This window comes from Thermochaetoides thermophila (genome assembly GCF_000221225.1).
Source record: "Thermochaetoides thermophila DSM 1495 unplaced genomic scaffold scf7180000011814, whole genome shotgun sequence".
Taxonomy (NCBI): domain Eukaryota; kingdom Fungi; phylum Ascomycota; class Sordariomycetes; order Sordariales; family Chaetomiaceae; genus Thermochaetoides; species Thermochaetoides thermophila.
Window position 1 is genome coordinate 1,103,768 of NW_006383030.1, and position 26,987 is coordinate 1,130,754.

The 26,987-nt window shown below is 55.7% G+C and overlaps 7 protein-coding genes across 7 annotated transcripts; 5 read left to right on the forward strand and 2 right to left on the reverse strand.

Moving 5' to 3' along the window:
• Positions 1–1,837: 1,837 nt before the first annotated feature.
• Positions 1,838–2,479, forward strand: CTHT_0013290 (uncharacterized protein; the record flags this gene model as incomplete). Its single annotated transcript, XM_006691782.1, has 1 exon — positions 1,838–2,479. One exon carries the CDS (start codon positions 1,838–1,840, stop codon positions 2,477–2,479), a length of 642 nt encoding a protein of 213 aa, XP_006691845.1.
• A 1,007-nt stretch (positions 2,480–3,486) lies between these two features.
• On the forward strand, positions 3,487–4,771 carry CTHT_0013300 (uncharacterized protein; the record flags this gene model as incomplete). The annotated part of the gene is made up of 5 exons (XM_006691783.1): positions 3,487–3,862; positions 3,915–4,083; positions 4,140–4,287; positions 4,340–4,671; positions 4,753–4,771. The coding sequence occupies 5 exons, from the start codon at positions 3,487–3,489 to the stop codon at positions 4,769–4,771; spliced, it is 1,044 nt and encodes a 347-aa protein (XP_006691846.1).
• A 349-nt stretch (positions 4,772–5,120) lies between these two features.
• CTHT_0013310 (isovaleryl-CoA dehydrogenase-like protein) lies at positions 5,121–6,440 on the reverse strand (the record flags this gene model as incomplete). Its single annotated transcript, XM_006691784.1, has 1 exon — positions 5,121–6,440. The coding sequence occupies one exon, from the start codon at positions 6,438–6,440 to the stop codon at positions 5,121–5,123; it is 1,320 nt and encodes a 439-aa protein (XP_006691847.1).
• Positions 6,441–7,148: 708 nt separating this feature from the next.
• Positions 7,149–9,065, forward strand: CTHT_0013320 (CoA carboxylase beta-like protein; the record flags this gene model as incomplete). Its single annotated transcript, XM_006691785.1, has 2 exons — positions 7,149–8,867; positions 8,943–9,065. 2 exons carry the CDS (start codon positions 7,149–7,151, stop codon positions 9,063–9,065), a joined length of 1,842 nt encoding a protein of 613 aa, XP_006691848.1.
• Positions 9,066–9,743: 678 nt separating this feature from the next.
• On the forward strand, positions 9,744–11,901 carry CTHT_0013330 (D-arabinitol dehydrogenase-like protein; the record flags this gene model as incomplete). Its single annotated transcript, XM_006691786.1, has 7 exons — positions 9,744–9,836; positions 10,208–10,541; positions 10,741–10,788; positions 10,857–11,161; positions 11,293–11,372; positions 11,438–11,554; positions 11,721–11,901. The coding sequence occupies 7 exons, from the start codon at positions 9,744–9,746 to the stop codon at positions 11,899–11,901; spliced, it is 1,158 nt and encodes a 385-aa protein (XP_006691849.1).
• A 3,941-nt stretch (positions 11,902–15,842) lies between these two features.
• On the forward strand, positions 15,843–19,010 carry CTHT_0013340 (uncharacterized protein; the record flags this gene model as incomplete). The annotated part of the gene is made up of 5 exons (XM_006691787.1): positions 15,843–15,969; positions 16,020–16,204; positions 16,259–17,767; positions 17,849–18,840; positions 18,983–19,010. 5 exons carry the CDS (start codon positions 15,843–15,845, stop codon positions 19,008–19,010), a joined length of 2,841 nt encoding a protein of 946 aa, XP_006691850.1.
• A 429-nt stretch (positions 19,011–19,439) lies between these two features.
• Positions 19,440–25,354, reverse strand: CTHT_0013350 (uncharacterized protein; the record flags this gene model as incomplete). Its single annotated transcript, XM_006691788.1, has 2 exons — positions 19,440–25,058; positions 25,307–25,354. The coding sequence occupies 2 exons, from the start codon at positions 25,352–25,354 to the stop codon at positions 19,440–19,442; spliced, it is 5,667 nt and encodes a 1,888-aa protein (XP_006691851.1).
• Positions 25,355–26,987: the final 1,633 nt, after the last annotated feature.

Below are 26,987 nucleotides of genomic sequence, written 5' to 3' on the forward strand. Positions count from 1 at the left end.
CTTGGTTGCTTCCGAGACAAAACGTGTCAAAACATTTCTGGTACCGGGAATACTAATTGATTTTGATGATCTTCCCAGTTCAAGCATTTCATGGATGTTGGAGGATTCGCTTTACCTACATTGCAATCGCTGGGCAGATACCAACCTAAATAACCTTTCAAGTTATTCGAGTGCCGCGGAATACTCTTCCGCCATGCTCGGCGAGCGCAGCAGTCGGTGTTGCTAGGCTCTACATAACAGCATTGAGTGGGCCATGGACGACGAGAGCATGACGCGCGCTCTACTGAAATATGTAGCGAAGCGACAATCTCGCGGCGCCAGTTTTCGAGACACAACTCACCTCCGATGGTCTGCTGCAGCAGGCAGATAAACGGTCACGACTACCTGGGGTATACGACCTGCCCTGACTTGTGTAATTCATGAAGTCGCTCCGTATCCCGTCAATAAGGATAGAAAAGATTTTTTTTATAAAAAGTACCTATTCGTAGGACGTGCGGGAGCCAGCCAGCCAGTCAGGTATAGGCCCAGCAGGGCAGAAGAACCTCCTCCGCAGTAGTGCAGGCTGCACAGCAGCCACCGTCAGGTAGCATTCCGAGCGGACCGGGGCCCGTTCGAGTAGTCCCGGCGGCGGCGGCAGGGCAGCAGCAGCAACGGCAGGCGATTGCTGTTTCGGGAGGATCGTCGAGAGAGAGAAAGGGATACATCATGGTTGTTTCCCCAGGCGGTAGTTTGCGGTGACGGTAGTGTACGAGTGGGGGGGTGTGAAGGAACAAACAACAAGAAGATGATAGTATGTGTATGTATCAGTCGGTCCAAATATCCGAGAGCTGGTGACTCGTTGACAGGGGCATTGGTCCGGCATCCCTTGATTCGCCGCACGCGCCCGCTTGGGGGCAGTTCCATTTCGGGTTCTTCCCAAATTCAGACAGGGCTGGGCTGCTGGCCGGCTCGCTGGGGCTGCTGCTAGGGGGACCCTGCACTACTGCACACGCGGAGGGGTGTTTTGCATGGCAGCATGGGCAAGCATGAAGGCCTTCCCACGCGTTTCCACGCTTCCCACGCGCCTAATTCTTCACCGGTCGTTCGCTGGATGCATCATCCGGTCAGCAAGCGTGCGGACGTAGCGCCCGTAGATGGGAAACAGCAACATGGTCAACAAGCCGAGTCGATGTGGTGGCCGCCTTGATTGGCCATCATTGGTCATCTTCCCCCTTCCCCCCCCATGGCGATTTGGTGACGGCGATGGCCGTGGGCCATGTGCCCGCTCCATTGTTACTTTGGGGTGGTTTGTGAAAATGGCCAAGGCAAGGGAACAAGAAGGCCCAGCCGGACGGATGGTTGATCGAGACGAGACGAAACCAGACGAGACGGCGGACCGGTAGACGGCTTATGCCTTGTACCTTGTGCTGGAAAGAGGAAGAGCTGTGTTGCACGCGGAACAAAGCGTTATTACCCATGGAACCTCCAAGGACCCCATGGATAAAGAGACGTGCGACCGGCGACCTACCAGACCCATGATCTCATCTTGACGACTCTCGTGTCTCATATCTGCTCTGCTGTACACTATTTGTATTTGTGTATCTGGCCCCCAGTGTCCCTCTGTCGCGCCGGCCCTGTGGTGTTGATATATCTTTGTTGTCTTCTTCGCTTGTTTGAACATTCACATATCTACCCTCGCTCTTTATATATATATATATATATATATCTATATCTATATATACCAATACCACCACCACCTACGAAGCAAGCAGGCCGTGGGTCGTCCTGGCATCACAAACGCAAAAAAACAAGAAACACACACACACACACACACACAGAAAAACAGACTCAAGTCACCATGGGCTCGCAACCACAGGTGCTGCACGATCCTGGACCCGACGGGTCGCGACTCCGGGTGTCGATGGACGAGATTAACAGCAGCATGGACTTCCACCCGGCGACGGCGATCAGCATGTCATGCGGCACAGTCACGATAGACCTGGCGCGGGGTAAGGTCCTGGTCATCTGGAACAGCCGGCTCAAGATTTGGCAGCTGCCCAAGGGCCGGCGTAACATCTCCGAGAGCATGCTGGAGGCGGCATTGCGCGAGACGTACGAAGAGACGGGCTACCGTGCGACGCCGCTGACGCTGAAGATCCCCACGCGCGCATCGGCACCCACTCCGGCCGGCGTTAAGAAGCTGGCCAAAGACCCCGACATCACCGAGGGTTATCCCAGCACCGAGTTCATCGGCGCCTGCATCTACCCGGACCCGCAGTCTCGTACGCCGTCGCTCAAGATGGTCTACTGGTACGTCGCCACTGCCGACAGCACCACCACGCCGGACGCCGACACCCAGGAGTTCTGGGAGAAGCTGTCGGCGAAATGGATCCCCCTGGCCGATGCCCCATCCACCCTGCGCTTCCGCGCCGAGGCAGAGGCCGTCGCCCAGGCCGTCGAGATCGTTAAGCGCTCAGGACATACCATTGGCCATGAGTGATATTAAAACACCTCAATTGCGACTTTACGATCGACTAGAGACATTTCTATTTCCTTTCTACTCGATATTATTTTTTTTTCATTTTTCTTGATGCGTCTAGGGCAAGACTTGGTCGGGCAAAAGCTGGCACTTGGGAGTATGGTTTCGGACGGGTTAATAGGTGACTGGGGTTTGGCGAACGGCGACTGGCACGGTTGGCTGGGATTAAGATGGCGAAGTGGGCCGTGGGAGATTGACGAAACTGATGAAGATGACGAGAAAGGCCCTGTGCGTTGCAGAGCTGGGCTAAGCAGGGCGGGCGGGCGGGCGGACGAATACGATGATGGATGAATGATGCGGTATTGCGGCCAACACAAAGCAGTAACCTGTACTCTATAATGAATCATAAATGCGAAGCGAGCAATCCCGCGTAATGGAGAAGTAGATTAGCGTAGACAACGCGGCAAGCTGGCGGCGGCGGCACGTCGCAAAGCTGCTGGCTGCCGGGCACCGGTGTGAAAAGTTGTTTGGGGGTGTAGCGAAGCTCTCCAGCTTCCCACTCACCAGACTTGAGGAAGCGTCCCGAGATTTCACGGTCGTAAGGTTGGGGACCTTGCGATGAAGATGTGGATCCGCCCCAGCAAAAAAAAAAATGGATCTTGGCCCCATCGCGTCTGCGATTGGTCAGCAGCCGCCGAGTACTGGTAAGGGGCGGCAACGTCGACCGGCAACAGGCAGGGGCCCAACAAGGCTCGGCCAGGGCGAGGTAGTCGGTGACATCAGAGCCTGCCGGGCAGGAGCTACCCCGCATTGACAGGGGCATGATCGAAGAAGGTGGAAAAGGGCATCAGGTTGTTGGCGCCGCGCGCTTCGTGATGAGGAAGCTGCCGCTGGAGATAAATGAATTTCCTGATTGATGCCTCGATAGCTGCCAATCGCTTTGGCTCATTGTAGCCGCTTAGTAGGTAAACCGTAGCATTGTGTGTCCCTAGTCCCTCAGCTTAGAAAACAAGAACAAAAGATTCAGAATGGTGGTCAACCAGCTGCGCGCCGCGGCAGGCAGATCGGTTGCGGCCTACCCCGCACCTCAAGGCCCAGCTGCGTATGCCGCGGGATCTCAGTACGCCCGCCGTGTCTCCATCCCATCGAGCATCCACCGCGCTGTTTTTGCGCCTGCGCCCAGCCATCCCTTCGCTTCCAGCACTTGTCTCAGCAGCGTCCACCGCCTTGTGCACTCGAGCTCTGTGTCGTCTAGGACCCTAGGATCACAATCACAAACCGCCAAGATGTCGACTATGCCGGCTACCTGCGGCCATAATGAGGCCTGCTGCAACATCCCGCCCGTCGTCTGGCAGGGCTACTCGCCCAAGGGCGCCTACGACGAGGTCGACGGCCTGAAGACTTGTACGTGCTTCTCCGGATGACAATGCTTGTTAAGCAGAGCTGACAGGACCAGACGTCACTGGCCCCGAGGATGCCACCAAGGGTATCGTTTTGATCTACGACATCTTTGGCTACTTCGACCAGACCGTCCAGGGCGCCGATATCCTGGCCACCAGCCACGCCCAAAAGTACCGCGTCTTCATTCCCGACTGGTTCAAGGGCGAGCCATGCCCAATTGAGTGGTAAAGTTCAAGCCAGCCTCCTCCATCCAAAGCTTACAGAAGGGCTAATTTGACAGGTACCCGCCGAACACTCCCGAGAAGCAGCGCGACTTGACTGCCTTCTTCCAGAAGAACCCCCCTCAGGGCGTCGCTGCTAAGCTGCCCGAGTTCGTCAAGGCCCTCGAGGCCAAGTACCCCAACATCAAGTCCTGGGGTGTCCTGGGCGTAGGTCCTTCCCATCCCTTGTTCCCATACTTCGGTATTAACGCAACCATAGTTCTGCTGGGGCGGCAAGGTAGTTTCCCTCGTCACCTCGGGTGACGCCAATCCCTTCAAGGTTGGCGCTCAGTGCCACCCGGCCATGGTCGACCCGTCCGAGGCGAAGACCATCAAGGTTCCCCTGGTCCTCCTCGCCTCCAAGGAGGAGCCAGATGATAAGGTTAAGGAGTTCGAGGACAACCTCAAGGTGGCCGCCAAGCACGTCGAGACCTTCAAGGATCAGATTCACGGCTGGATGGCCGCCCGCGCCGACCTGTCCGACCCCCGCGTGCGTGAGGAGTATGCCCGTGGCTACCGCGTCGTGCTGGACTTCTTCGCCAAGAACTGGGAGTGAGTGGATTCGAAAATAAAAAGCCCTCTGAATAATTTATGTGGGAAGGGGCTAAACTGGGTTACTTTTTGTGTATCTAGTGCTTCGCCAAAGCTCTGAATGTTGTTAGAACGACTTATGAAGAACGACAATTGTAAATAAATAAAAAAAAAAACTGGGATGACGCAATCATTTGTATCATGATTTCACATCGAGAGAGTTGGACACACTAAATGATGGCCATGAGCCGGGTTAGAAGTGATCTAGCTTGCCAGATATAGCCCCATGTTGAGTTTTCACTGCTCTGATATGTACCTATACATGCTCGCTCAACTCGATGACATAATAATCGCCATCTGGATAACCAGAAGCCCTTAAAATGCCCACAAATGCGATGCCTGACCTCTCTACACATAGTAAATGCTACAAAAAAAAGCCCTCTCATCCCCCCCTTTCACTCAATGCCCATTCATTGCGACAGATGGGCATACTCGCGGTTAAATGCGCGACCAATGACCATCCTCCTGACCTCCGACGTGCCAGCACCAATCTCATACAGCTTAGCATCCCTCAAAATCCTCGAAGCAGGCATATCTTCCGTGTAGCCCATGCCACCCAGAATTTGGATGCAATCCAGAGCGCACTCGGTCGCGCGCTCCGCGGCATACAGAATAGCGCCGGCGCAGTCATGTGTCCGGATAACACCATCCTCATCGACCGCGCGCGCCGTCGCATAGGTATACGACCGCGACGCCTGCAACTTGGTGTACATATCGGCCAATTTGCCCTGGATGAACTGAAACTGCCCGATGGGTGTGCCAAACTGCTTGCGGGAGTGGGCATACGGCAGGGCGACGTCCAGCGCGGCTTGCATCAGACCCAGCGGGCCGGCGCTGAGCACGAGACGCTCGAGGTCCAGACCTTCCATCAGCACGCGCACGCCGCCGTTGACGGGGCCCAAGACGTGCGAATGGGGGACAAAGACGTTGTCGAAGACGAGTTCGCCCGTGTTGCTCCCGCGCATGCCCATCTTGTCTAGCTTACGAAGCACCGCGAAGCCTTTCGAGCCTTCGGCCCGAGTGTCCACAATGAACGCCGTGATCCCTTTGCTGCCCGCATCCGGCTTCGTCTTTGCATAGACAATTATGAGGTCGGCATCAGGCCCATTCGTAATCCACATCTTACTTCCCGTCAACAAGAACCCTCCCTCCGTCTCAACTGCCCGCGTCCTCATACTAACCACATCACTTCCGCTCCCACTCTCCGACATCGCCAACGCGCCCACCTTCCGCCCCGCAATCAAATCCGGCAAAAACCTCGCCTTCTGCTCCGCCGTCCCATTCAACTGCAGCTGATTTACACACAGTTGCGAGTGCGCCGCATAGCTCAGCGCAATGGACCCACTGGCGCGCGACAGCTCTTCCATAACGACACAGTGCGCCTGGTACCCCATCCCCAAACCGCCAACGTCCTCGTCGGCCGTGATACCCAGCAGCCCCGCGTCGCCGAGCTTCTGCCACATGTCCGCGGGGAAGTTGTTGGACTTATCGGTGGCCGCGGCAACTTCCTCGGGGATTTCGCGACGCACGAAATCTTGGACGCGTTCGCGCAGCTCGGCGAGGTCGGATTGGGAAGGGGGAGTGAAGCCTTTAGGGTGTTTGGAGGAGGCGTTGCGGCGTTGGGAGAGGGATGGGAGTATGGGTTGGAGTGAGGGAAGAGGGCGCGAGAGAGGGGCGCGCACCACGGTGCGGGAGAGGGTACGGGAGAGGGTGCGGGTGAGGGAGGACATGGCTGTGAGGTTGGTGATGTTGGAGGAGGAGGTAGTGGTGTGAGTTTTGAAGTCGTTGTATAAGTGATAAAACGCGGGGATCACCCGGTCTCCCAATTGACAGCTTAGCGGGGTAAAAGAGAGGTTAAGGATAGAAAGAGCGTCCTGAATGCAACTGAATCGCCCCTTCCAGGTCGTCAATGGGAGAAAATGAGGATTGAAAATGAGGAAAGAGAGTCGCGGCCTCGAAGGGAAGGAAGACGTTGCCCGGGTGCCCCTTCCCGTTCTAAGCCGAGCTCTCTTCCCGCCAGCCAGTGCCTGGATCGTCTGGTCCCTGGCAAGGCGGGCAGGTGGCATCAGAAGGGGAGTGGCATGTGGCCAAACGGCCAGGGTCCGGCTGAACGGTTTCGGCTTATAGCGGTTTACCGCGGGCCGGGGCCCTTGGCATCCCCTAAACAGACCCTGTTATAGGCTGACCGTCCCCAATCACAGCGGGCGTTCGGACGTCATTGGCGCGCTGATCCGTCGCCCCGGGAACCTTGAGAGCTGCTTGCGGCGGGGAGCTACCCCAGATCTGTGTGAATGTGTGAGTGACCCCTCCGCGTGAGCTGCAAGCTTAGGTCCAGGACCCTGAGATCGAGGGGACATTCACCGACCGGATTTTTTTTTGTTCCTTGGTTTTTTTTTTTCGCCCTTTCACTTGTTTCTTCTGTCCAGCAATCGACCCTCATGTCGCTCTCGACACAATCGCGCGAGATGCTGCGCCTCTCCCGGGCCCTGGGCCGCCAAACTGCCCGGCCCAGATCATCACCAACCTCGTCGGCGTCGCTGATCGCACCCCGCACCCGCACCTACCACAACCTCCCCCAACACGCCTCCCTCAACCACACAAAACACCAAGTATCAAACAAAAATGGCATCCTCGGGCTGGCCCCGACCACCAAGCGCACCGTCGCCACCTACACAGCCCCGCACCACGCCGACGCCATCTCCATCATCAAGTCCAACTTGGACACCAGTTCGCCCGAGTACAAGGAGAATGAGCGGCTGATGGCTGAGACCATGGCCAGGCTGGACGAGCTCACACGCAAAATCCAGCAGGGAGGCCCGCCAAAGGCGCGCGAGAAGCACCTAGCCCGCAAGAAGATGCTCCCCCGCGACCGGATTACCGCCCTCATCGACCCCGGGACGACCTTCCTGGAGCTGTCGCCTCTTGCTGGGCACGAGCTATACCCTGAGGCGGAGGTCCCTGCGGGAGGTATCATTACTGGAGTCGGCGTGGTCGAGGGCGTGACGTGCATGATCGTCGCGAACGATAGTACCGTGAAGGGCGGCACGTACTACCCGATTACGGTGAAGAAGCATTTGCGGGCGCAGGCGATTGCACAGGAGAACAAGCTGCCGTGTATTTATCTGGTTGATTCGGGCGGTGCGAACTTGCCGCATCAGGCCGATGTGTTCCCCGACAGAGAGCATTTCGGAAGGATTTTCTACAACCAGGCCCGCATGTCATCCCAAGGCATCCCGCAGATCTCGGTGGTGATGGGCCCCTGCACGGCAGGCGGTGCCTACGTCCCCGCCATGAGCGACGAGTCCATCATCGTCCAGGATCAGGGCCACATCTTCCTTGCGGGGCCACCCCTCGTCAAAGCCGCCACCGGCGAAGTGGTCAGTCATGAAGAACTCGGCGGCGGAAGGATGCACTCCTCCGTGTCTGGAGTAACAGACTACCTGGCCGTCGACGACGCCCACGCCATCACCCTCGCCCGCCGCTGCGTCCGCAACTTGAATTACCCCTCCACATCCTCCACCATCCCATCCCAAACCTTTGATGAACCTTTGTATTCCCCCGCCGAACTCAACGGCCTCGCCCCAGTCAACCTTCGCATCCCCCTCCCCATCCACGAAGTCATAGCCCGCATTGTCGACGGCTCACGCTTCGCGGAATTCAAACGTGACTATGGCACGACGCTCGTCACGGGCTTTGCACACATCTACGGCCACCGCGTCGGCATCCTGGCCAACAACGGTATCTTGTTCAGCAGCTCTGCGTTGAAGGGCGCACACTTCATTGAGCTGTGCGCGCAGCGCGGAATTCCGCTGGTCTTTTTGCAGAATATTTCGGGGTTCATGGTCGGACGGGATGCCGAGAGGGAGGGGATTGCCAAGAATGGAGCGAAGCTGGTGACGGCGGTGGCGTGTGCGGATGTGCCGAAATTTACGGTCGTTGTCGGAGGCAGTTACGGGGCAGGCAACTATGGGATGTGTGGGCGGGCGTATAGCCCGAGGTTCTTGTGGATGTGGCCGAATGCTAGGATTGCTGTGATGGGGAGCGAGCAGCTCGCGAGTGTCATGGAGACGGTTGGGTCAGGGAAAGGGGAGAATGGCGGGTTGAGGGAGAGGATTGAGAAGGAGAGTGAGGCAGTTTATTCTTCGGCTAGGTTATGGGTGAGTTTTTTTTTTTTTTCCTACGGCGCTCTTACATTTCTTTTCTGAGGTTTCTTCGTTGCTGACATCCTCTAGGACGACGGCGTCATCCCTCCGGCGCACACACGCAGGTACCTCGGCCTGGCCCTCAACGCTGCCATGGGCGGCCGCAACGCGGTTGAGCCGGGCCAGACTAAGTTTGGCGTTTTCAGAATGTAGAGTATTTCGGCCCATCATTCATGTGAGCATACAACGTTTTGGTTACGCGGTTATAGAGTCTAATATTTTCTTGGGCTGTGTACTGTGTTATTACTTGAATTGTGATAGATGGCAATGTGTATGGTGTCTTGAGATGAATGTCCAGCTGATATATATATATATTTTTCCTGTCATAAAATGTTCCATCGGATAGGCAGTGTGTTGAATCAAGCAGCTCCCAGGTTACATGGGTGTGAAGCTTCCTCTCCTATTCTCTCAAAAGAATTGAGGGATCCCCTGCGCCATATGGCAAGCGCATAAACTAGACCAAAGAAGCTAGTTATCTTGAGATCCTGATGATAATAGCCGCCTATACTCTCAACGTATCGTCCAGGATTTGTCCTCGTGATCTGCTACCAGCGGGGCTCGTTAACGGTTCTTCGAGATACCCAACTCCAATCAAGCTGTTCGGACTGCCCCTCATTCATTACCTTCTCCACATTTGGGTTTTGTCCTCCATGGTTTTCTGTACTACTGGACAGAGAAACATCATTATTGCCTTACCTTTTACTTAGCAACCTTCTCAAACATTCAAGGGAAATTTTCCACAACAGCGGAAAACACCACAGCCGTAGCTTCTCTCTCTCTCTCTCTAACTCCTTTGCTTCTCCGCACACAGTTCCAGTTCGACTTAGCAATATGGAAGACAAACACTCGAGCCCGAAGCTTGAGAAGGAAAAGAAGATGTCCTCCTCCTCCTCCTCCTCCTCCTCCTCCTCCTCCTCCTCCTCGGTAAGCATTTCTCTCCATTATTGTCCCTTTTTCTTGTCCTTAGGGCTCGGGTACTCCTACCTGGATACTTGGCAGATTGGTTGGGCTAGAGGTTGGGCTGTCTCAAAGATCCCCACACCGGCCATTCGGCTGGGCCTCCACTTCCCGATCCATCTCCTTCGGCAGACCGGCTCCGGATCTTGGGGGTTCTCCGCATCCGTTATCCGTGCCGTGTGTCTCCACACCGGAGGATCTAGCTAGTCTCGAGGTATCATCCTCGTCTCCGGACGGGGACAGGTCAGGAGCCGGTAACGAACTGGCAGCACCGGCGAAAGCTCCCAGTGTTGGGGCATGTCTCCATGGTGGCTTTGTTCTCATAAATTGGAGGCTAGCTCTCCGAGAATGAAAGGCTGACTCTGTATGAGATTGGGAAGCAGACTGAGCAATCCCCCAAAGTCAAGCCACAAGCTCAGCCAGGCCAGCAGCAGTCTCAACAGGTTGAGAGAGAGTACCCTGAGAGGGTTAGACCGACTGAACAGGCTGAGCGGGCTGAACCATCCCAAAAGCCCGAGAAAACAGAGCAAGCCCAAGCCCAGCAGACTTTGTCAACTCAACAGATTCCTTCTCAAGTCCACCGTCCCCCTCCCACCCTCCCAGCCTTCTCCCTTCAAGGCAAGGTCATCGTCGTGACGGGTGGAGCAAGGGGTCTAGGATTGGTTATGGGACGTGAGTACCCCCACCCTTCCTCCTCCTTAATTATTCCCAGTTTTTCAGTATCATCTTTGCAACTCAGTCCTCGATCGATAATCCCCATAGATCAATATTTTCTCAGGGTGCTTAACCCCTTCAGGCCCTTGATAATGAACGAGGGTTGTCAGTGTTTGCCTACCAGTCGACTAACCTAACCCCCCTTCCCATACAACAGAAGCCATCGTAGCCAGCGGAGCCGACCTAGCCATAGTCGACATCAACGGTACCTTTCTCCCTCCCCCCCTTTTCTCCCAACCCCCATAGCGCCTCACTGACCCCTTGATGGAAAAGGCGAAGAAGCTGCCCGCCAAGCCCACCTCCTTCAAACTCATTTCCAGCAGCACCCCCCCTACGGCTCCCTCAAAACTCCGCACATCACCGCCCACCAAGCCGACGTGTCCTCCCCCACAGCCGTGACCGCCTGTATTGCAGAGATCCTAGCTTCTCATGGCGGGCATATTGATGGGCTGGTCACGTCGGCTGGGTTTGTCGAGAACTGGGATGCGGTGAGCTACCCCGTGGAGAGGATGCGACGGTTGTGGGAGGTGAATGTGGATGGGACGTGGTTATTTGCTGTGGAGGTGGCGAGGCACTTGGTATGTCTTTATTTTTATTTTTATTTTTATTTTTATTTTTATTTTTATTTTTTCCCTGATTTCCTCCCTGATGTGTTGAATGTTGGAACTGGAGCTGGGGAAGTGCTAATAACTAACTGAGGGAAACACAGATGCAGCGCAAGGCGAAAGGGAGCATGGTTTTCATCGGGAGCATGAGCGGTTCGATTGTGAATGTGCCGCAGGCTCAAGCGTAAGTCCCCCTTGTCTCTGGATAACGAATGATTTTCTATGAGAGGTTAACACCCTCCATGACAGACCGTACAATGCATCCAAGGCTGCTGTCCGACAGCTCTGTGCCTCGCTGGCCGTTGAATGGGCTCCCCATGGCATACGTGTCAACTGTATCTCACCAGGGTACATGTTGACTGATCTGTAAGGTTTACCCCTCTCATGTTATCCCTCTCTCACATTGACTATCCTGGACTTCCCTACCTCCACTCAGAGAAAGCCGCTCGTGATCATCTCCACTAGAGAGATAATTACATCCGCACTTGGATGTCGATAGACGCATCAAGACTAACTCATGGCCCTGGAATAGAACAAAGAAAATCCTCGACACCAACCCCCACCTCAAAGAGAAATGGACTTCAGGCATTCCCCTCGGGAGAATGGGTCAGCCACACGAGCTAACTGGTCCGGTAACCTTCCTCCTGTCAGACGCATCAACCTACGTGACAGGAGCCGATCTCCGGGTTGATGGAGGATACACTTGTATCTAAGTTAGGGCATCCGAGGCATCAGGCTCGAGCATGAGGAGTATGACTAGGGGTTTGGCTCAGCCAGGCTGCGGCTCAGGGCAGGGAGGAGGAAGAGCTTTGACAGCTAGAAGAGGACAATGAGGCTGTGATGATGGAGCAGAGGCATAAACAATGGTTGCCTTCATGCTCAATGGTAAGCAAAATGCGATTTGAGTTACAGCATCATGAACCCATTAAGCACCAATTCACAGCTTCATTTCAACTGCTCCCAACTCCCCAAATTCACTTCCAAGGATGGCCGATGGTGCCTCAGCCAGCCAGGTTCCCGTTTCCTTACCAATACTGACAATCCCCCTGCTGCATAACCAGTATGAATGCAAAACATGCTTCTCTCCACGGTCTCAGCATGTGACCTGCTGTCACGCTTAAATTGAACAGCGCCAAGGGGAGGAGAATGTATGCATGTCTCATAGCCACCCCGCATCTTAAAAGTACCATATCCACACCAAAGAGAACAAACGGAAAGCAGTGCCCCTCTTTCTCGGCTACAAGGGGCTTGTAAAAACTGGGAAATACTGTCAAAAATATAAGTACACTTATAAGCGTCCATGCATGGCAAACGCAACTGATGCAAGATGTAGATCGGATCTACAGGCTCGCCGATCATGTTACACAGCTAAAACTTTGGAGGGCCAAGCTGGCGGTTGAAATATCACCGACGGCGAAACAGCGAAAGGGAAAAAAAAAAAGACTAGAATGACGTCGTATGAGGAGGATGCTAGGATTAGTGGAAGGAGACAAGAAATACCTAGCTCGACGTATTTGTCAGTTCGATATGTATGTAGATGTAGCAGCTGACCTCTTTTCAACCAATTGGCCAGGGGCTCTGATTATGCACCGTGGAGAGATCTGCTGCCCAACTGCCATCAAACCCGGAGATGGCCACTCCGGAGTTCGTACGTGCAATAAACAGTAAGACAATTCATTTGTGAGAGCCTACAGGATACTCGACTCCATCCCCAAAGCCATAACAGCGTAGGCTGAAAAAAAAAAATCTCCGAAATAGAATGGCATGCAGCGGCCCGCAGCTTGCAGTTACAACCCACAAGCATCGTTCTTCTCGGGCCGTGTCGTCCCTAGATCCTGCGGCGACATCGGGCAGCAGTGCTCTGCGGGAATCAGGTCACAAGACCAGACGCATAATGGCCCGGGCCTGGAGCTGACACTACGTCTCAACAAACTACGCGGTATAAGCCTGAAACTCAGCCTTTGCTTCAAAGTTTGTCCCCTCACGGGAACATGGCAGCGGACCAGCGGCCCAAGCCTCCCCACAACGGACAACAGTGAGCCGTGAGTCTCCCTGGCCAAGCGGTCGGCACGGGCTCGCTTGCTTGTGCTTGGGTTGGCCGCTGATCCGTCCGTCGAATTCCAGAGAGAGCTGTCGGGTGAAGTGCGCCGTGCGATTGGCTCTCGCCTAGCCATTTTGGGCCATCTCATGGGGAACCCCTGCACGAGAGCTCTCCTTCCTCGTGGTGATTTTCCGGGGTTTTAGTGGGGCGGGACTATGAAAAGTGTGGCCAGAGTCGCTCGGTGTTGAGGCACCGAGATCGTCGGGTCGGGTCGGGCTTGTCACCGTCGGTGCACTGCTTCGGTGCTTCAATAAATTTTAGCCGTACCGTTTTGATGTTGTCAATGGTGTTTAGATAGCGAAAAAGCAAGTTGAACAGCAGGACTGGATAGGGTTGATGAGAGGTGGCGTTGGCCGAAGCTGGGTCCCGACGGCAAGGGGCATTTTGCGTTGCTGTTCACCGCTGTCCCAACCTTGAACATGTCCGACCTGAAGTTTTTACCTTTCCCCAGCTCCCATCCGCAGCATCATAGGTCGCAGACGGTCACGGACCCGAAACCGTGGCTTGCGTCACGGCCGTGATGACCTGCCCTAACCGCTCACCAAGCCCGTCCCAGCCACCATCCCGATCAAGCCGACGTGGGGGTTGTATTCCCTTCTCCAGCTCTGAACGAGGTTGGATGTCCTCATGAGAAGCAGAAGAGAGCGTTATCACTTAATAAGTGTTTGCGCTCGTGGCAGAGGATATCGAGTGCCGAGCCCTCAGCCTTGGAGGGCTGCAGTTGCTTATTGCGCGAGTAGCCGATGAGTCGCAAGGTATTTTTTTTGAATGTGTGCGGCCAAGCAGGTGAGGGGCCCTGAGTGGCATTCATCCCACGTGTCTCCATTTGGGGTTGAAGTCTGGGAAAGCCGGTGGTCTCGTGATAACTATGCCGTCGGCGATACTGTACATACGTTATGCTGCGGGCAAGTTAGGGCAGCCAATTGCATTACCCGTTGTAAACTGGAAATATGCTGACCATCGGCTGCTTGGACGGGTCCAGAAGAGTCATGTTGATGGTTTGATGTCTGTTTTGCAGATACAATGGTGATGGCTAACAAACGCTGAGGACTCAAGAGAGGTTTGAAGTCAAAGTGTGGGCGGACTTAAACGGAGTATTAACACCGCCAAAAGTCGTGCAAAAGCCCCCTGTCAAACGGTTTCGATTACGCTCAAAAAATGGGGTACAGGGCCTAACCCTGGAACCCTATGCCCTACTTGTATAGAAGGAGCCCCGGAGACTGGACCCAGCCAGAAGGAACGTTGGGCTCACTTCCAAGTTGGGTCATGATGGTCATTCGCCATGAGCTGTGATAACTTTAACCCTTGATGAATCCCTGCGACTTGCAACTTCTGTCGTACCAACAACGCCAGGGACAGCTTGGCAATTGGGTGCAAGGCACAAGTGCTTCACGTTGTGCTGTTTGCCTGACTGCCTAGCTTGATTCCGCGTTCTACTCCTTCTTCTTTCGAGTCGAGCTCAATCTTAAAAAAGAGTTTCTCTCGGTCAGTCCATAGTCGGTGACCACTGACCGTGGCGGCCCAAAGAGAAAGACAAGCTGCAGTCCGGACAAGGACAAGGCTGACTTTGTGCTCATCTGTGTGCGCTCTCATGCATATGCGTACAGCATCGCATTTGTGCACGTTAGGGTTCGCATTTGCAGCTTCCCGGCCCTGACGTGGCTTGACACTCAGTTAAGCTTTGACCGTCGTTGGTCGCCCTCCTCCAGTCGAGCGTCTTGTCCTAGAGTCTGGGTGACACGCACAGGAACGCGTCCAGCTCCCAGTCCGTCTCGACATAGTGTCAAGGGATGAAGAAGATAGCGTCTCAAACCATCCTGACGCCCTATCCTCTACTTCTAATTGGTACGTGCCTGCCAACATTACGTGGTATCCCTTCATAATGCTTATTGGACTCCCAGACAAAGGAAGCCAGCTCTGCCCAAGGTAGTGGCGCCTTGTCCCCAGATTATTGACTGTCTTTCTTTCGTCCACTCGCGCCTTGTCTGTCAAATTGAAATATTCAGACTTGGAACAGGCGTCCTCATTGACAGGCTGGACTGGATCCATCCTCAGCCTCGAGCCCAAAAGCCAGGCCCAGCCCCAGACCAGGGAAGGCTAAGGCGGTGACGTGGTCATCCTTCCAGAATCTGAGACGCGTCCCGCTTTGCACACCTTGCCCCAGCTCAGTTCGTCTCACTCGCCTTGCCCTCCTAGCTCTCCTCGCAGACCAGTGAAGGTGGATATTCCCCATTCATTCCCCTCTCCCCCCACGTTTCAAGGTGTCATCTCTCGGCAAGCCCATTGTCCACGTCCCCGGATCCTCCATGCAGGCCATTCTAACGGTCCTCTGATATCCAGAGCTTGTCCTAAGCACCATCCTTTGAGTCTTACACCGAGAGAAGATCCAGGGATCCCCACTTTAAACGGTTGCCTGGCCTGCCTATGACCTAGTGCTAAGGCCGTAAGGCTCAAGAGCACGTCGTGTGTGAGCTATGGTCCTTCACCTTCTCCAGAGCGCTCGCCACTCTCCACACGCAGCCATTCCAGCTCGGACGGCGAGCATCAGCCATAATGAATCCTGTATTCCCCATTGGGCCGGCCCTGCCCGTCGGCTTTTTTGAGAACACTCAAGAAGTCTATGCCGAGATTGCCAGCTACCCCGTCGTCCCTCCCGAGAAGATCAGACAGTACTGGAATGGTAAGATTGCCGTGCTCACGTTGCTAACATGTCACTAATTCCGAGCCCAGTCTATACGACGACGTTCCGGAGACTAGTCGATCCAAGCGCCTTTCGTTTGGAAAACTTCTGGTGGCACGTATGGGGCAGCGACAGGCGCAATCTGAGCGGGCCAGCACTTGCGAGACTGTTCCGAGAGTTCTCGACAGGTCCGACTATTGTCCCTCTCCAGCCTCCTCTTCGGCCGCGGAAACAGGTATGCTCTCGATGTATGAGGGGTTCACGATACCATACTGACTACCAAGCAAAGGCTCCAAGCCCGCAGGCTGCACCACAGGCCCCTCAGTCCCCAGTCGAAGGCCCAAGAACGGAGATTGGCGAACCTCCCGGAGCTGAGCCGGTCACAACTGAACCTGCCGAAGCCGTTGTCTCCAAGCCCGAGCCTTCCAAAGCTGAGGAGAAGCCCACGTCACGTTCACCTACAAAGCCAACAGCACCTCCTTCGATTTTAAAGAAGGCTAGGGCACCTTCGGCATCAGGGAGGAAACCATCCGCAAGGTTCGCGTCACCTCCTGTCAGTGATGATGGTGAACGGTCTGAGACGGAGGCTGCCAAGGCTGAGAAGGGTAAAGATGAAAAGGCTAAAACTGAGATGCCACCGCCTCCCCTACCTCCTAGGAAGGGAAAACAGCCTGCTCAACCCATCCCCGAAGAGGCGCCAAAGCCAGCTCCTACCACGACTGCAGCGACAGAACTAGTCCCGCCCTTGCCCCTAGCTGCCCCTCCTAAGAAGCCACGGCCTCTAAAGGTCAAGGGTGGTCACAAGAAGATCGTCGTTGCTACCGCGGCTTCTAAGAGAAAGCCCGTCCTTGTCCGCAGGGCCGGTTCACAGTCTTCGACTGGCTCTGACTCTGAGTCTCGAATGCCCGTGCCTCAACCGCAGTCCCAGAACTTGATGAAAAAGAAACAGCCCTTGACAGCCTCACAGCTGCTCGGCCAAGGATCGGTGTCTCCAGCCATGCAACTGACCCAACCAAAGACGCCATTGGCGCCGCTGAAACCGTCGGGGAAGCCGCCTGTCGTGGTCCAGGGAGAGCCATCATTAACAGTTGAAGGCGTGCCGCTGCCGAGGACGACAGTAGCACAACCATCATCATCATCATCATCATCATCATCATCATCATCATCACCACCACCACCACCACCTCCTCCTCCTCCTCCTCCTCCTCCTCCTCCAAAGCCAGAAACGAAGGCGACAACAATACCAAGGAGAACTTCACAATCAAGTGACACTTTTCCAGATCCTTCGAAACCCCTTAGCTCCGTCGCAGGGCCTTCGAAGCCAAAGCCTCAACCTGCTCCTCAGCCCTCAATGAGCTCATCGGTGAAGGATTATGCCCTTGGCACGAAAGTCCCCCACACTAGGGAGGAGCGCGAACGGGTTCAGCAACCTAAGCCTGCTCCTCCTCCAGTTGCAGGGTTTGTGAGTGAAGCATTCTCGAGTAGAGCCAGAGCTCCGCTTATGTCACGAACTCTTTCTACGGAACGCCAAGCCCGTCCGAAACCATCGGGCGGCGTGCTGGCGCTGCTCCCGGCTAGAGCTACGAGCAGTGTCTGTCTCGACCCAGCCCTGGCCAAGGCCCAGTTCGATATTCACCCCATGACGGAGCCGGCTATCCAGCAGACCAAAGACCTTCCCGATGCCGAGAGGGAAGGAGGCAAGAAGGTGTCGCCAGTGCTGCGTGACATGCCCTTCAAGCCTACGCCCCCTAGCACTACAGAGAACATACCGTTTGGCCGGACCAAGAGCGAACTCACTGTTATCCTGTCGCGCGACAAGGCACGCTCATAGACGCGCAAGCTGTCGATCTCGCGACTCATTCGGAAATTCAAAGGGAAGGATGAGGAGGATAAACAGTTTGAGGTGTTGGAAGGAGTGCTGAAGGATCTTGACAAGATTCGGGAGAGCGCTCATGCTGGCGGAAGCTCGTCACAAGCCCATCAGCGTCCCCGTGCCCCGCCCCGGAGACCCAGCGGCATGGAGAGCCCTGTTTTGGATGAAATCTTAGCCCAGATCGAAGGCACGCCGCTGCCCGAGTCCCAGGCTTTTTTGCCCAGTTATCTTCGTGAAGAAAAGGGTTTCAGCCCCTCTCCCACAAGCCACTACTCCGAAAGCGAGTCCCTGCTCGAACTCTTGCGTTTCGATACCACCGAGGTCCCCATCCGCCCCGGCAGCCGCATCCACGGGGAACCCGAAATCCAGCCCCGTCGCCGTGCCTCGCGCGACTCGAGTCCTAGAGGATCCGAAAAGCGCTTCCGAGCCTGGATTCGTTCCCATGAAAAGGGCGATATGCCGCACACGGCGCTAGAAGACACCCTCGCGGACCAGGCTACTCACGCCATAGGCTCCCAGGCCCACTTCCCCTCCACCCCGACCGGTCTGGGCACGCGCACCGACCCCTGGGCGCAGCTGCGGGCCGGAAGAATGGCGCATGGCGAGGTGGAAGAGTACACGCACGTTGGGACGGCGTACATTCCGGAGGTAATTCCCGAGGTGGGAGAGTCGGTTGAGGAGAGCGAAGGGTTTGACCCTGTGGTGTTGGAGCACATACAGGGGCGGCTGGACCGCGAGTCAAGGTTTGGGCGGATGTTGAGGAGACGCTGGTCGTGTCCTGGGCTGTTGGCGGGGAGGACGCAGGAACGGTTCAAGGGGAAGGGGAAGGCTGTCGAGAGTGAGGAAGAGGGGGGGAGTGGGAAGACGAGCCTGGAGGAGCTGAGTGACTATCAAATTGATTTGAGTTGGCGATCTTGTTTGGTTTCTGATCATTACCTATGGCGCTACGTTACGTTTCACGGCATAGCGATTGGCGTTTGGCAGCAGGTTGGGCTTTCGTTTTCGTTATTATTATCCCTACTCTTTATGTTTAGTTTTTTTTTGGGGGGGGGGGGGAGGGGCATGGCGTTTAATGCGTGTTTGATACCTGTTGGCGGACGAGGTGTCTAGACCAGCGAAGTTTTGACAACATTATCTTAGTTTTGCCTCACTCCGGCTCATTAAGTGACGATGAGGATGATGGTGATAAGTCATTAATACCTTCATTCATTATGTACTATTACTAAGTACCATACCCAATTGATTTAATTGTGTATCCTGTACCATCCTATCCAGACCTGTCCTGGAGAATCCTGTCTACAAAAAAAAAAAACCAAACTCCTCCCACCCGGCGCATATCTATCCTGTCATACTTCAGAATGAGTGAGAATTCCTGTCAGTATCAATATCAACCTCACCTTGCCTTTGTGTTCAAAGGAAGTCATCGACTACGTACCCAAAATTCACCTCCCAAGCATAAACACATCACCAGTAAAAAAAAAAAAAAAAAAAAAAACCTAGAACTTTCAGGTCCTCTGTCCTATCCAACCCAATGACCCCAATCAAATCATTCACTCCCACCCCCTCCTCCTTCTCAACAGCAAACAATATAGAGCTTCTAACCCTCGAGTCTAAACATCCGCCTCAACTTCCCAAAACGCTTCTTTCTCTCCCCACCACCAGAAGAAGACACCGTACCTGCTATGCTACCCGCCCCTGAGACACCCCCGGTAGCGACATCAGTGTTTGATCTTCCAACATCGGGGATGGGTCCCATGAATGAGCCGGCGTCGCTAGCTGCTGCTGATGGGACCGCGCTCCCTGTGTTATTGTTATGTCCCGAGAAACTGGGTAATACCAACGATGACACCCTCCTTTGTTGGACTTGCTGTGGGGGGTGTTGACTACTTGTGCTGTGGGAAAAGCGTGGCAGGCGGAGGGAGCCTCCTGTGTGAGAGGGTCTGGTAGGGGGGGGGTTGGTGGCGAGGGTGCGGGTGCCGAGGTTGGCGGAGGATGCTGCTGGGCCGGAGGGGATGGAAGAGGAGGTACCGGTGCGTTTGAAGAGGGGGCGAAAGATGGATGGGGAGGGGGGTTCAGGGGGTGGTTGTTGTTGTGGTTCGGGCTGTGGTTCGGGTTGTGGTTCGGGTTGAGGTTGGGGCTGGGGCTGGTCTAGGGGTTGTTGGGGTTCGTCCTGGACGCTGAGAGTTGGGGCAGCATTCTCGGCACCAGCAGGGCCAGCATTCTCCCCGCTGACAGCTCCCTGAACCTCCTTCTCTTTCCCCTTCCCGCTCCCCCTCCCCCTCTCCCTAACCGACTCACCCCTCTTAATCCGCTTCTGCAACTTCCCTTTCTTTCCCGACACAGCCTCCTCAACCTCCGTACTCACCTCCTCCTGCTCCCCCTCCCCTTCCTCCTCCTCCCTAATCTGACTCTCGCTGCTCCCACGCCTAATCCTCCTCAACTCCCTCACATCCCTCTCCAACCGTGTATCCCTCCTCGCAGGACTCTCGATCACCTCCGGCCGGACAATTTTCCCCGCTCCGTCGACAGAAGAGTCATGTTTCTTGCGCTGGAGATGCAAAGGGCGCAGCACAGAGATGAGGCTGTTGCGACGCTTCTTCGTGGTACCTGGGGACCGTTTGGTCGGGGTCGTATCCACACTCTCCGCACTAGGGATGGTGGTAGCAGTGGCAGCGGAGGGGGTAGATGGTCGATCAGGGGCAGGCAGCTGTCCCCGGCCGGAACGGCTTCGCCGAAGGGAACGATCAAGTTTCTTCACTGAGGAGGGGGAGGACACAGCAGCCGGCGGGGGCTGGCGCTCCTCTTTAACAGACGAATCCGACTCTTCCAGCTCTTCTGGCAGCGCCGTGCTCGCCACAGAACCAGTTTGACTCCTATTCGGGGCGTCAGCCCCTGCCATGGCAGCAATGCCCGCTGCCCTTGCCGCACCCGACAAGACGGGCACTGCGTTAGGAAGAGGCTCGTCATCACTTGAATCCTCAAACCGACTTCTAAACCCAGACTGTACACCGTCGTCCTCATCGTCACTCGAATCGGCGAACCGGCTCGCGAACTTCTTTGGCCCAGACGCCTTTACGCTGCTGGACTGGCTCTTCTTCCCGCCGTACGAGAGACCAGGCAGACTTGGTAGGCGTAGACCGAGGGGGCTCTTGCCTCGGGGCTTCTTTTTCTCCCCCGCTGAGAAGGATGCTGACCTCGCTGGAGGGGGCCTGGAGTTATCGCGGAGAGTTTTGCGCATCTGTCCTGGGGCGAGCTGCTCCTCAACCTTCTGCATGGGCGAAGCACCCGGGCTTCCAGCAGGAGGGGCACCCCGGAGCGAAAGCCGCTTGAATGGACGGTCGGCTTGAGCCTGAGCTTGCTCAGCGAGAGCAGGGGAGTTTTCACGCAGCGAGTGACGGAACCCAAGGCCATACGACTTGTTGGGGCGCGAGCGCTTGAAGCTGCTATCGCTGCCGGTCGAGCCGCGGCGCTGGAGGGGGACGATAGATTGGGTCGAGACGTCGAAACTGGGCTCGGGCTGGGTTGCTGAGCGTCGATGGTTGGTTGCTGGTTCGGGGGCCACAGCAGCCGGAGCGGTAGCTTCCACCTTGCTAGAGCCATTTGTCCTGAGGCTCGATCGCAACTTAGTCCCCGAAGCTTGAGCCGGCGCCGGTTGAGCGTCGCGCAGGGTACGCTTTATCGTAGATGTGGACGTAGAAGCTGACGCAGCAGGCTCCTCCACAGGTTGCGAAGAAGCAATCTCCTTCTCCTTGGCCTGCTGCGCCATCATCTGCTGCGCCAGCTCGACCGCGCGTGCCCTGCGCTCCAAATCATCCCAGACAACCGACTTTTGCGTTGCTTTCTTATGGGTAGTGGGTGTAGTGGATGGCTCGGCTTTCTTCCCGTTGGCCCCGTTGGTATCGTCGTTTCCATCCGGTCTATCCTCCTCCAGCTCCCTCGCAAACTGCGCCCTCTGCTCCGGCGTCAGACTCTTCCAAAACGCCTTCAGCCTCTCCCACTCCTCTTGGGGACTTGTCAACGAGGATGGCGTCCCAACCGCCGTGGTAGCCGACGACACATCCGTTTGCAGCTTGAGGGCTTGCTCAACCGGTTTCTGAGAGGGCGTTTCCGCGGATGTCCCAGCAGGCTTCTGAATCTGAGCGGTCGCCTGCGAAGAAGCACACTGAGTAGAGGTACCGTCTTGTAAGCCAGCAGGCTCCTTCGTCCCCATCGGCCTCTCCACAACAGCATCGATCGACTGGAACCCGGCGCCATCAACATTTGCCAGAGTCTCGTATGCATCGGCGTAGATACTCTCTGCATCACTCGACGACTCATCATCTGCTTGAGTCATCGTCTCCTGGGGAGTGTTGTTCTTTAGCTTCTCCTCCGCAACACTCTCTTCTACAGGCCACATGCTCCCCGCAACCGACGAGGCCGGCTCCGATTCACTATCCGGAAAACCGCCAGGTAAATCCTTCAACTGGGGGCTTCTTGCTTCAGTCTCTTTCGCAAAAACAAGAGGATTCGTCGTCAAACGAGCCTCACCCTCCGACGAGGACTGTTGCTGGTCCCGGACCACCTCTACTGCAGACAGACTATCAGCGGGCACCGCCGAACCATTAGCCGCACCAAGCAGTCCGCCCTCCTTCACAACGGCAAATTCCTTTTTCGGCGAAATCGGCGTCGGCTCATACTCCGAATCCAACAGCGACGAGGTATCGCTCAGGAACCCGTCACCCTCTCTGCTAGTCACAATCGGCGGGAGGGGCTCCCTCACTTTGGAAGTATTCGCCTCGTTCCTTGACGGCTGCGGCAGTTGCTGTGGCTGCTCTTGTGCAGCAATAACCCCACCGATGACATGATCACCACTCATCCCAAGCACAACACTCGGCCCGGAGCTACGTCCCTGATGAGAAGGCTTGCTCTGTATCTTCGGCTTGACAACTAGCGGCCGTTCCTCCTCAACCGTAGATGTGTCCCTCGGCTTCTTGTCCCTCACACTCCCGAAACTAGGCAGCGCCGGCCGCGGGCCCATGACACCCTCATCTGCGTCAAGCGCCGACAAGTCCTTGTTTGAGCGTCTCGCGAAATGACCGAGCCAGCTGTGCCGACTCGAAGGTGCCGATGACGAGTCGCTCCTGCTCTTGGACTCATGGTGCTCCTCGTCTTTGCCGGGCATGGTCGTCTCGTCGTCGAAGCTGACACGGACAGATTTCTTTCTCGTTGCAGGGGCAGCAGCAATGTCGTGGGTAACGCTACCCGACGCCTCAGATCCGTCAGCGCCACCGGCTGGAGACATACCGCGCGGCGAGCTGGTGCTATTCTTGAGCGCCGACTTCCTCGGTGAAGTCGACCTCGGCGGGGGTGAATGCCTTATCGTCGGATTATGCTCTTGCACGGCGGTGCTGAAGTGAGCGTGCCGCACGGGACTGTTGGAGTGGGTCCTTTCCCGAGCAACCTGCGATGTCCTGCTGTTCTCCCTACACTCCTCCTCCTTCGCAACCTGTGCAATCTCAGAGTCGGGCACGGGCATCGGCTCGATATCCGCCACCGTCGCAACAACCGATATCTGCGACACCCTCGCGGGATGTGTGACACTAGCCGTCGACGTCCGTGATGGCGATCTCCGAAGGTGTGTCACAGGGCTTCCTTGGACCGGCACCCTCGTTCGGCGGGGGACTGAGTCAAACGCATCGGCGATAGCTTCAGACGAAGTCGTTTTGGTCTCAGTCTTGTTGTTATTATCATCTTCCGACTCCCCGGGCTCAGGAACCTCGCGTACGACAGAGGGCAGTCGGCGGACCATCGGCCGGGGCATTTCGAGGGGCACGGTCGGTTGTACAGGGACCACTACTGGGGGCGGCGCTGGGGAGGTTTCTACAATCGGCTGAGTGTGTTGATCGACCTGGGTGATGATCACTGATGTCGCCGTGGGAACTTGGACAGAAGCAACTACCCCCGGATCTTGCGCAGGTATTTCGGCAGGCTGCGAGAGCTGCGATTGTTGCGAAACAACCGACTCCGTGGAACCCTTCGGGCTGTGAGCAGCATCAATTCTTGACCGACGCAATGTCCCCGCAGCAAGAACCGAACCCTCCTTCCGAGCCTTCTTCTTCCGTTTTGTGATTGGTTGTTGAGCGGCACCAATTTGCTCCAGCTCCTGTTGTAGAGCTCGTAGTTCTGATTGAGGGACCATCCTCCTCGAGTTAGGGTCGTAGACGAGGACCTGGTCATCAAGAGTTGGGATTGACTGACTCGAAGCGGACACCGTGGTGGCCTGGGCAGTTTGTGACACCTGCGAACCGTTGCTAGCAGGCCTGTTATCGAATGTCTGCGACAAGCTCGTCCGCATCGGAGCTTGGATCGGGTTGACCACACTCATAGGCGCTTGGCTCAGGCCGAATGCATTCGCGGCCCCGGCATTCGAGGTACAGCTGTTCGTCAAAGGCGGCGAACTCAACTTCGTCCTCGTCGGATACGAAAAGTTAATCGACGACGACTGGCTGCTCGGCCGTGCATTCTGATCTTCTCCGATCCTTGGCGGACTCGACGGCGGACTCGCCATCGCCGGATCAATCCTCCTCATATTCCTCATATCGCCCACCTTCGCAGCACCAAACCACGCCGGCCCCTCCCCAGAGGCCAGCGTTTGCGAAGCTAGCCTCAACGGCGTAGCATTCACCCCCAAACTCACCGTCTTCCTGTGCTGCGGCCTCTGCTGTTGCTGTTGCTGCTGCGGCACTCTCTCGTCGCCCTCCCCAACGAACCCCTTCGGCAGCGACGGCACAGGCGGCGGTGCTTCCTCCGCCACCCCTCCAAACAACCCTCCCGGAATCCTCGGCGACGACCTTCCACTCCCCATGTTCACAGGCCTGGGACTCGGCGTACGAAAGGTGCGCTCTGTCATCGAGGCGTTACTCCCTCTCCTCCTTAGACCCGTACCCCCTCCTCCTGTTATGCTACCGCCGTCTCCCGACCGGGAAGAAGCGATGGATGCGCTCCGGCGCAGGGTTCGTTTCGTCTGGACCTCGGCGACATTGGTGGGGGTCATGGGGCGCGCGCGCAGGGCGGCTGCCGCGGCTGCGGCCGAGAGGGAGGTGTTGGAGTCATGGCGGCGGAAGACGGCTGCCGCAGCGGCTTGGGCGGCAGCATCGGCGGGTTGGGGGATCGTGTTGGGGGTTGTTGATGTTATTGTTGTTGTTGTTATTGTTGTTGTTGAGGGGAGGGTGAGAGGCTTGTAAGGTTAGTATCGCGTTTTACAGGGGACATAGTGCGGGAGCTGAATAAGGGGCACAGCCAAGGTAGACAGATCTCGGGACAAAATTCGGCGAGTTAGTGTATCAGTGTGGATGTCTCGGTCGCCGGAGGAGTCTTGCCCGGACCGAGGACCAACATCTCACAAAAGGGGTCACAGGGTAAAATTTGATTTGTGCTGGCTTGAAAACGAGTCCTCCAAGAAGATGCGCGATAACGGGTACATACCGGATTCGATGCTCGTTGATGGTGATGATGTCTGCGAGAACCAAACATGCTCGGCTCGGTCGGCGCAGATCGAAGTTATCTGCACGTGCAAATGACGAAGGTGTGTCTTACGTGCCCGCCTACACGGGGCTGGGCAGCGCGGGCAGTCAACGACTACTTCCTAGAATCAATCATGTAGGTATAACCGACGTAATATTCAAGGTAGGACGCAGGTGTCGTTGTTGAGCCGTGTAATCCGGACGAAGCGATCAGGGCTATGTGATAAAGGATGTCAAAAGGACGGATGGATGCGTTGGCGTTGTAGGACAAAGAGGCTCCGATCGATCGATCAAGGTTTGGACCACGGCACTGAGGTTGCTCGAATGTGGAAGACGGACAGAAATGATGAAACAAGAAAATGCGGATAAGGATACTAAAAAAAAAAATTAAACCCAGACGGATCGACAAACAGATGAATAAAGGGTTTCTGCCCTGGTCCAGATCTTCCAATCTACCATCGCATTGAATCAGCTTCTCCTCGACAAGACAACATTCAAACAAAAAAAAAAAAAGAAGTGCAATGGAATGGAACGAAAATAAACGAAATATCATGCATGCCCAGTTCAGTCCAGTCCACGTTCCGTCCGTGATGACCACGTCCACGTCTCATTCATTAGATCCTCTGTGCCGGTGGAGGTTTCAGAAGCCCCTTCCAATGTCCAATGGTCCTTGGCCAGCTGCCAGCAGCGGCATTTGCAGCGGGCCGGCAGCGGGTCCTCCATCCAGCTGGGCTGATTTGGGGTCTGGGTCCACTTTGCCTGCACCGCCATCATGCGTACCGGGGTCTTGGTAACCTACGGTAAGATACAATCACCTGGTGCTGATTCTCATAGTATAACTTACATCATATAGGTAATGCACCGTATTATTCCCATCTTTACGGTATATTACCAACCGATCCCTGTTCCTGCAGTGCAGCTAGCTCAGCAAACTCCACACCCCCCCTTGCCCGCCTGAGTGGATGATCCACTAACCTGCAGGCCGCTGCTGCCACCTGTCAGCCCGTAGTGACCGGCACGCTAGCGGCCAAGCCGTCCATCCGAAGTGCCATGTGCTCAGCAGCTCATCATCAACATCGCAACCATCTGAACGGGACAGCTGTCCGGACTGCACGTCCAGCGCAAGACAGGATTAGTGTAAACTGCAGGTTCGGTGAACAAACCTGGTCAGTCTGGTGCACTGCTGATGCAGTGTAACGGGGACTCGAGTCTGTCTGTCTGTCTGTCTGTCTGCTGTCTGTCTGCTATCTGTCTATCTGTCTGTCGCTCTGTCCAATGTAACACAGCTCCAGAACATCCATACGAGATCACGGAACAGCATTAGTCGGGATACGTTCATTTAAGGTCATGATCATAATTCCGTTCGCTGCTACATACTCCGTCCAACGGGTCTGTGTCTCCCCTTTCCTCTATCAGGCCCGGAGAAGACACCAAAAACTCTAAGCCCATAAAGTTGCCATACCGAATCCCTCCTCCTCCTCCTCCTCCTCCTCCTCCTCCTCCTCTTCCTCCACCGCCACCTTTTTAATCCTCGTCCTTCTCCTCCATTGTCTTTCTTTCCGTCGCTTACTCACCCGTTAAAGTTGAGGAGGTGTAATTGCAAGTAAGGGATGAGAAGGGGGAAACTTCAGGTGAAAGTCAAG